Source organism: Balaenoptera ricei, chromosome 8, assembly GCF_028023285.1.
Source record: "Balaenoptera ricei isolate mBalRic1 chromosome 8, mBalRic1.hap2, whole genome shotgun sequence".
Classification (NCBI taxonomy): Eukaryota; Metazoa; Chordata; class Mammalia; order Artiodactyla; family Balaenopteridae; genus Balaenoptera; species Balaenoptera ricei.
Window position 1 is genome coordinate 8,710,748 of NC_082646.1, and position 9,741 is coordinate 8,720,488.

The window sequence follows — 9,741 nt, forward strand, 5'->3', positions numbered from 1 at the left end:
CTCATGACAATACTCTGAGGTCATCCTCAATTTATAGATGAAGAAACCAAGGCACTAAGAGGCTAGGCACATAAGTTGGCTGAGGCTGCAGAATTGGAATTTGAAGCCAGGTATTCTGACTCTAGAAATCATACACTTAACTGAGGTGCTAGACTATATCTTTTATTTATTTATTTATTTTTGGAAGGATGTGAAAATTTTGTTTTTTGTTTTTAATTTTTATTGGAGTATAGTTGATTTACACTGTTGTGTTAGTTTTAGGTATACAGCAAAGTGTATCAGTTATACATATACTATACTATATCTTTTTCTTAGAAAAAGAGGAAGAGATAGCATAAATGTTGGAATTTCTTTATGTTTCTTCATATTGCTAACATAAACTACAGTGTCATTTTAATATGACATACGGAGACAATTATCTCCTCTACTTCATCTCTATTGCTTATTCCTTTGTCTTTCCAATGACAACCATGTCATTCTCTGGGGTGATTCTGAGTTTAAAATGTAGCTGACCTCAGTTCTTTTTTTTTAAACCTAAAATATATTTGCTATTTAAAAAAACATTGAATAGGTTATTCATATTTGAACAAAAAAATCAGCTGGGGCCTTCAAGTTAAAGATCCAAGATAAACAATTAGATTTTTGGCTTTGAAGAATATTGAAATATCTTACAGCGATGTATTGGACTTGGGGTGTTAATGTTCATTTAACTGCAGCATGTTATGGAGGGTTCAGGCGCGGTTACCACTAATTACCGGAGGTCACAAGAGCTGTCATAATTGACAGACTTCTTTTTAGCCTCCTTACACTTGAGAGCATGAAACACTGTGGGAAAAACATGCAACTTCCAAATTAGGGCGGATGGAGAATGGTATTGTAAAGTAACTTTTCTGCCGAGCTCGGGAGTTCCTACCTATTTAAGTTGTAGACAAACCGTGCAAGCGCAATAAAGACATCTAACTATTCTACAAACCGTCACACCCACCCAGATTAACTAGAAAATAGATCAGAACTGGAATCAGAGTTGCTCTTCAAATAATGCGCTTGGGTTTCGTGAAAAGCTACGCCGCAGGAACTCTAACCCTGGTCCCCAAATGCTTTTTAAAGTCTTCCCCAGAAAGCCTCCCCCTGCAGCCTCGGCGCCTTCCTAGCTGTGCCCCGCGCAGGGCTCCCCAGCCTCCGCCCTGGACGTCAGCCTCTGCACCCCGAGGCCAGTTCCGAGTGGGGAGCGGCAGAGCCGAGGGAGAGAGGCGAGCGAGCGAGCGAAATGGTCAAGTCCTCCTTAACTCTGGGCCCCCTCGCGGGCCTCACCCCTCCTCCCAGGGGCTGAGATTGGAGAGGAAGTGGGAAGGCTTCAATCGGTTCCTCACACCAGCGCCCTCATGCCCCCACCCTACTCTTCGGCTCGGGGCTTCGGCGCGCCTCACCGCCGCCCCTCGCCCCGGGAGAGGAGCGGGCGGCGCGGCCGGGCTCGCGGTGAGAGGCCTGGGGCGGCAGGCGGCCTCCGCGGGGCCGCCAGGGCCCGCAGCCGTCAGCCCGCTGGAGGGCCAGGCCCGAGAGCAGCCCCGGAGTCCGCGGCGGCCGGATGCGCGGGCGCGTCACTTCCGGGCGGTGCAGCGGCGGCCGCTTGGAAGATGGCTGCGCCCTGTGGCTCGGAGCTGCCCGCCAACTCGCCGCTAAAAATCCCGAAGATGGAGGTGCTCTCCCCGGCTTCTCCTGGTGGCCTGAGCGACGGAAATCCATCGCTGTCCGACCCTTCCACGCCTCGGGGTGCCTCCCCGCTCGGGCCGGGCAGTGCGGCGGGCTCGGGGGCAGCGGCGTCCGGGGGTCTCGGGCTGGGGCTGGGGGGCCGCAGCGCCGCCTCGTCCTCGGTCTCCTTCTCCCCTGGTGGCGGCGGTGGCGGGGCTGCGGCAGCCGCCGCCGCCGCCTGCCGGGGCATGTCGTGGACGCCGGCCGAGACGAACGCGCTCATCGCAGTGTGGGGCAACGAGCGGCTGGTGGAGGCGCGGTACCAGCAGCTGGAGGGAGCCGGCACGGTGTTCGGCAGCAAGGCCCCCGGGCCAGCCATGTACGAGCGCGTGTCCCGGGCCCTGGCCGAGCTGGGCTACGAGCGGACCCCGTCCCAGTGCCGGGAGCGCATCAAGGTAACCGGCCGCCCGGCCTGGGGCAGCGAACCAGAGGCAGAGAGAAGGCGGGGAAGCGGGCCTCGGGGGCGGGGGCCGGTCTGAGCGCAGGGCTCCCCTCCGGGGCCCGGTGGGCGATTCGCATCTCCTCCGCCTTTTTCTTCTCTCCCTGGGAAGGGGGCTTTTTTCCAGATGGCCGCCAGCCCGTAGGTTTCCTGAGTTTGAAGTTGGGCGTGCCTGCCGCCGCCCCTCTTTCTTGCCAATTGAGGATGTTCTCGCGCTCTGAAGTTGGTAGTTGCTCATTGTGCGGCGGGCGGCGGTCCCCGTGCTGCCCGCGCCTCTCGCCCCCACCGCCGGGGCCCCTCGCTTTGTTCCAGGCCGGGGGCTCCTAGGCAGAGGCTTACCGGCCGGGGCGGGACGGAGCAAGGGTAGAAGAGCGGGGCCGCTGAGCCCCCAGTTTAGGAATTTTCAAGTGAGTGGCAGGGGCAGAGCCGTACGAAGGGCGCCTTCGGACGATGGCCTTTGTGTCAGTCGTCTTGCTTCCGACTTGAGCTTGCTTCTAACTCGAAGGGCGACCAAGTCTTGAGATGCTTTGGAGAATTGGAAAGGCTCGGTTGTAGCCAGATAGTGTATTGCTTTCGTGGAGTTAGGAGCACACAGTTCGCCTGGCTGGTAGTTGGTCTGGAATTTGGAGTGTGATGCCTGCAGAGTTAGGTTGGTTTGAGGCCCTGCTATGTTTCTGACTAAACTCCTTCTTGAAAGCCAGTTTTCCCCTGCTTTAGCTGTTGTGCCGGCTGCGGTGACAAGTAAAGCTCTCACTGTGCATCTGGCCATCCTTGTGTACCTGAATGTTTAAATACAGAGACTTAATTTGGGCTAGAAATTTCACCTGCAACCGGGTTATCGTTTTGCTCTTCCTACTGACTTTTAATCTAGGAGTTCAGATTTGTAGTCTTGGCAGATACGGAGTTATTTTTTAGGTAAGCTGGTTCCCTCTTCACAGTGTCTGCTAAAAGATTCTGGTAGGATTCTTTCTCCCAGTTTTCACGGAACTCCTTCTTGTTCAGAGTTATAGTATCTGTGTGCTTCTTTTCTGGCAGGGATGACACTTTTTTGGGAACTCCTTGGGGGGTAGAAACCCAGTAAGAACTGTCATACTCACACTAGAGAAGGAGATTGCTCCAAAGTTCCAGAGATCTTGGCTTAAGTAGTGTTCATCTGAGGACATTGTTGCTTAGAAAATTTGGTCCAGAAACCAAGATATTTCAAACCTATTAACTCTTGTTCAGGGAATTTGACACCCATTTCTCAATTACAAAATTAAATTGGTGTACCTGATAACATGTACCTCTGGGTTCCGTCTCCCCCCGCCCGCCTTTTTTGAACAAGGATGTCATTAAAGTGATAATTTATAGGTAGGATTAAAGTAGTAGCTAATAGTAGCCACTGTTCTCTGAATCTCATTTGTTGTTCTGTTCAAGGTTAAATTTGGGGGAGAGTTTTTGCATTGTACTGTTTAGCATCTATCCATGAACTTTTCTTGAGTTAAGTGCACTTTAGGTATTTATAATTGTTTTAGCTTTATTGATTTTTGTCCATAGAAATTTCCCAATCAAAAGGAAAGAGTGTCTTATCCAAAACTCACTGCTTATAAATCTAACTGATTATAAAATTGTTTCTCAAATAACCAGGAAATCTTTAGTTGGGTTGCATCTTTGTCTGGTTATGAGAAACATAACCTAAAGCAAGGAAAGGAGATTGAGTGTCTCTGAAGAATTTTAAAAAGAGGATCGTCTTATCTGTCTGCAAACAGATAAGATCAAATTGACCTCAAGCTCTTAGACTATTTTGAGACTATATAGATGATGGTGATGGGTTCTCTGATCCACAGCAGCAGTTGGCAAGGAGGGTAGATAACTGTTTTTTGTTTTCTTTTTTAAGTGCTCTACTCCTTAAGTCAACCAAGGAACCAGACTTCTTCATTAACAATGTAGGTCTTTCCTGCCGGAATTATAAGCTCCGTAAGGACAAGTTCTGGTCTCTCTTATTCACAACCGTATTTCCAGTGTCTAGCACATAGTAGGCACTGGATACATATTTGTTAAGTTCACCAAATAAAGTCTAGAAGGAGAATTTTGGAAAGTATAGAAATCTAGAGCAGTGTTACTCAAACTTTAACCCCAAAACATAGACTTTGAAACCCAGTTTGAAAAAACTGCATTAAAAACTAAGCTCTGTCCCTTTAGGAGGCTTAATATGAATGTAATCTTAAGCATAGAAGGACACATAGTCACTGAAATCATAGCTTTACACAATTATGATGTGGATGTCCAAGTACTCCAGATTACATTTATGAAAATAAAAGCACAACTTTAGAAAATTCTCAGAGAATCCCAAACCCCTGAAACAAATCTTTCTATCCTAGTTTCAGAAATGCCAATTTAGAACAAGTAGTTCAGAAATCTCTTTCACTTTATCGTGTTAATGATAACTGCAAAAAGAAATTCAGTAATCCTTTTTGCTTTAGAGTTTGCAAAACAGAAACAAAGTAGTGCAGTAAGATATGGACCTGGAAAAACATCTTGTATAGGCTAATGTAGCTCACTTAAGTGTGAACTCATGTCAGAGGCTCCCAGGGAAGGAACACCATGTGCGTCAGTTACATTTCTGGTCAAATGTATTTAAATATCTATCAAAGTTCAATTATGAAGACCCAGTAAATAATTTCTTATAAATTTGAAAGGAAGCATGATACATAGTAACTTCAGTTTTTCCCTGAAATTTTCCCTTAATCATAGTTTCAATATATTGATGTAGCGGCCTTCACCTCATCATATGAAGGCAACAGCAAGCTGAGTCCTATCCCAGCCTCTTCGCAGACCACCTTCCTGAGTAACCTTAAAGCACGTCACTTCCCTTCTCTGGACTGCCTCAGTCCTCTTATCTATACAGTGAAAGTATTAAAGTTTTAAATATTGAAATTGAATTAATGACTCTTGGATTTTGCTACCAAAGTACTATTTTTAAGTACTCTCCAAGCGAATATGTATATTTCTAAGCACACAGAATTTGAACTTAAAGTCAGATACAGACATTTTTTTTTTATTGCTGCAAAGACTTTCATTTTGAAGTCTGACATGTCCTGTTATTGGTATTTGTTCAGCCATTTGGATAAATGGATGTGTTTGAGACTGCCTTGCTACACATGTTATTGTTTGGTTCTGAAGTTTTGTTGCTTTTTGTTTGTTTGCCAGAAGAAAATTAGTCTGCTAGCAATTTCAGCCTAATTTTGGAGTCAGATCAACAAATAGGTGGTTTTCTGTTCTTTTCTGTAGACCTTGTCTTCATATCTCCATTCGCCAAATACTTGAGTGTTTACTGTCTGCTAGGTGTTAGGACGAAGAAAAGAACTGTAATATACAGTCCCAGAGCTTAACAGTGCAGTTGAAGTCTGTAAACACACACCCAAAGTTACAAAGCTGTACAAGACAACACAGGGGATAGTATGCAGTGCGGTACTTGATTGAGTGTCGAGTGACAAAAGCAGACAGTAAGTGTGATAACTGCAGAGGGGGGAGAGATCTCAGCACAGTCCATACTGTAGTAGTTGAAAGACCTATCTAGACTTGGAATTCATGAAAGCATTCACTTCTGAGCCAGATGCTGTATTCACACTTCAGCCAGTCAATCTGATGCACTGCAAAACCCATTCTCAAGTCCCATATTTTTGGGTCTTCTCCAAAAATTTGCCTCTTGAGGGTTGGCTTTATGTCTTTGAAACAGATGTGTACTTTTAGCTCTCCCTCAAGGTGAAATGCAAGGTGATTGTATGACCTAAAAAACTTGTCTTTGCTGGATCAATGCTGGTTGCTCATCAGGTAAATTTAAAAGTGGTAGGGAGTCTTCTGCCTAGCAAACAAGATGATTAATCTTTTAGGGACTTTGCTTAGATCTATTCATCATAATTCATCATATCTTTGGAACAAATATTGTACTTTAGCAGACAAATCACAGTATAGTATATGTGGTCTTCATTTTAGCTATCAAGACTTGTCATTATTTGTCTGTGAGAACCAATAGGGCAAAGATAACTTGGAGCCCAAAGATACCATTGTCCCTGTTTAAGCATTTTAAGACTCTATGGATCTCTGAGGACTCTCCTCTGGTGTTTGCAGACAAGACTTTCCTTCTGCATTATCGTTGAAAGATTTTCCAGAAATAACGGTATACCACTCAAAGAGTTCGTAAGATTTAGTGAGATTTGTCTCCTTCCATTTCTGTTGTTCTAAAGCCGTTGCCACCCGAAAGCTTGTGTGTTCCAGTGTTTTTGTCTGCTTGTGAATCTGACAAAGCCTTGATATGTATCCTAAAAGAATAGACCATCCTAGACCCCTAGCCATACATTTATATTCAGGCTTTCAGTTTTGGAGGTAAGGGATCTAGTAAGCACATGTTAAAACTGTGCATGAACAGGCAGGCATCTGAGTTTATTTCCTGGCGTTTTGGGAAGTCTACTGAAGAGTGGAGTGAAATATTCTGGATCCTTCATTAAGAGGATATATTTAAAAAATTTAAAAAAAAAAGAGGATATATAAAAGGAAAAAAAATTAGAAAACCCATAGTACAAAACAGTGTAGTTCAATAAAACTTTCTGTAATGATGGAAATGTTCTGTATCTGCTGCAGTTCGGTGTGATAGCCACAAGCCACATGTGGCTGTTGAGCTTTTGGAATGTGGCTAGTGTGCTTGAGGAACTGAATTTTTAATTATATTTCATTTTAATTAATTAAATTTTAAATTATAAATAACTACATGTGGCTGCTAGTGGCTACCATATTGAACAATGTAGATAAAAAGTTATTATTCAGAATATTAAAAAAGTCTTTATTTTATGAAAGGATTCTCTTGGCTACACACTCAAACCTCCAAAAGGAGCTCCAAGTTTCTTCTTCTTGCCCTCCCTGTCTCTTTCCCCTGAGTAGGAGGAACCTCGATAGAAGTCAAGAGATATGGTCCACCATCATAGGAAGAGGAACTTTTCCTGTAAGGAATAAAGTATTATAACCTCAGTTGGCTGGGGCAAACCATGTCATATTCTTGGTTCTCTAGGGCAGGGCTGTCCAATAGAACCTTCTGTGGTGATCTGAGTGTTCCGTATCTACACTCTCCAGCAGCCACTGTGCAGTAGCCACTGGCCACAGGTGGTGATTGAACACTTGAAATGTGCCTGTGAAACCAAATTTTTAATCTCAATTTTAATTAATTTAAATTTAAATAGCCATATGTGGCTAGCTAGTGGCAATTATATTGGCCAGAACAGCTTTGGAATAATGATGTTCAAACTTTTTTGCTTATGTACTCCCCAAAGAGTTTTGAAATCCGTGCACTCTCTTGAACATTTTAAAGCTGACATTAAAATTTTTTCATCATATGTTTGAAAGTTTATGGGGAATTAACAGGATATAGGACATATTAAATCTAGTATAAGATGAATAAGATGAGAATTGGCTGTAAAATTTATTGAATAATGTACTCTGAATCTGAAAGATTCACCCCAATTCTTATCTATAGGTTTTATCAAATGTACCTTGAAAATGCTGATGATCAGACAGTATTCCACTTACATTTAAAGTAAACAATATCACTAACCTATATTCCTTTGGCTATTCTAAATTCAGCAGCCAAGCTTCATGCCTAAAAAATACATGCAAGACTGAGAATGACAGGAGTTCCTAAGGTTTAAGTTGCCTTGATCAGTCATTAAAAAAGGCATATAGGTACCACAATTAAAGACCACTGCTTTAGAACTTTGAGCATCTTTTCGATATCCTTCTTGGCAGATGTAGAGGGCCTGGGCCCTTGAATTGCACTGCCCATAGGAAACAGGAGAGAGGGGTGGAGCTTAACTCTTGGCTGAAGTCCAAGCACCTGGGGGAGGATTTGGAAATCTTACCCATTCCCTATCATCAGACTCATCTGACAGATTCATCACAGGGTTTCTTTAAATACTAAGGTCTGAAATAAGGACTTCACTTTTTTTATTATTCACCAGCAGATACTCGAGTGCCTCCTGTGGGAGGCCCTGGAAATACAGCAGTGTACCATTTACTGCCAAGGCGTCCGCCTTCCAGGGCAGGAGTCAGGCTGCTAAAGCGCCAGTACTGTGACCACGGCCTGGGTGTTGTGTGGACATTAGGCTCATGGTGCTGCAGGCACACACAGGAAGGGCATGTCAATTTAGGCTTTCAGGAAGTGGATCGCGAAGGTGAGGGGGGACTAAATTGGGCAGAAGGGAGTAGAGATGGATCACTAGTTGGGGTAAAAGCCCAGAGGCAGCATGGCCTAGAATGGTGCAAACTGCAGATACAGTAAAATCTATTTTGTCCAAGAATCCAAAGTTGGAAGCATCCAAATAATGCAGTTCCAAAAATTTTAAGTGATCAGTTATTTAGAAAGTCATGCCTTTCAGTTGAAGAACAGTTTGCCATAGCTCATGAAGGTATTGCTGTAGACACCATGAATGACTGTTCGGTGGTGTCATCAAGGACCTTGTCAAAGGGTGGAGCCGATAGTTTTGGGATAACCGCAGACATACCAATTCTAGAAATTTATATGTTTTGATAAATAACTTTTTTATAGTTTGAATTGCAGTTATGCAAATATCCATTATCTATCTAATTCCTTAATTTATATACTAGAAAGAAAAAGCAACGCTATGTATCTTTTTGAACATACAACAAGAAGAAACATATTTTACCCTGTGGCCTAGTACTCACACAACATACATATATGTGCATAAATATATACATGTATATGTATAACTGAAACAAATTTCACAAAATAATAATGCTTATATAGCATTTACTCTGTGTCATCCACTGTTCTTAGTGCTTTACAAATACTAACTTATTTAACCCACATAATGACACTATACTTAACTGTGCAGTACACTCTGGTATGTTCCACCCTATTTGAACGCAGATCTTCTAGCCCCAGCGCCTCTTGAGTAACGCACGTGCCCGCACCTGGCAGGGCCTCTTTCTCCAGCCCCTCCCCACACCCTCCTCCTCCTCCCCGCCAGTGCTTTTCAGCATTGCCTCCCCTGGCACCCCGGCCCCTCTGGTATGTCATCTTTCCTCTACCCCAGCTGCACTCTCAGTGTCTCCGGAAGGCCCCTCACCTAAAACAGGTGCAAAGAAGACCTGGGAGGATGGGGGCGACCGCACCCACTGGTATTGGGCAGCGGGCTTACTCCTTGGGGACTGGCAGCGCAGGGTCACGTTGGTCCCCACGTGGGGCACGCCCCGGAGGCGGCAGGATGGAGGAGCTGGAGGAACTGGGGGAGGGGAGACAGGTTAAACACTCACATCCGGGGGCCAGCGGCTCCCCCTCCCCCGCTCCCACCCACCGACGCCCTGTCACTCTGTTTGCCCCTCCCCCAACCTTCACACTCAGTCGTTTGGGGGAGAGACCTGCCCCACCTCCCATGGGTGCCTCTCACTTACCCAGCACATTGAGTTCTAAAGTCTTGCTGCTGTGACCTCGAACAGTGCCTTGACTGTCTTGCAAGTTCACGGAACAGAGGTAGGGTCCGGAGTCTTTCTCCTGGAGGCCCTGC

General features: G+C 44.9%; 1 protein-coding gene across 6 annotated transcripts in view; it reads left to right on the forward strand.

The window, feature by feature from the left end:
* The first annotated feature begins 1,236 nt into the window (after positions 1-1,236).
* MSANTD2 (Myb/SANT DNA binding domain containing 2) overlaps positions 1,237-9,741 on the forward strand; it is a 28,631-nt gene continuing 20,126 nt past the window's right edge. For 4 of the 6 annotated variants that reach the window (XM_059930139.1, XM_059930138.1, XM_059930137.1 and 1 more), the window contains exon 1: positions 1,237-2,144. In XM_059930139.1, coding sequence (XP_059786122.1) covers positions 1,383-2,144 — 762 coding nt within the window. In that variant the 5' untranslated portion in view covers positions 1,237-1,382. The remainder of the gene's footprint in view (positions 2,145-9,741) is intronic. The other 2 variants (XM_059930131.1, XM_059930133.1) reach the window with 1 other exon arrangement.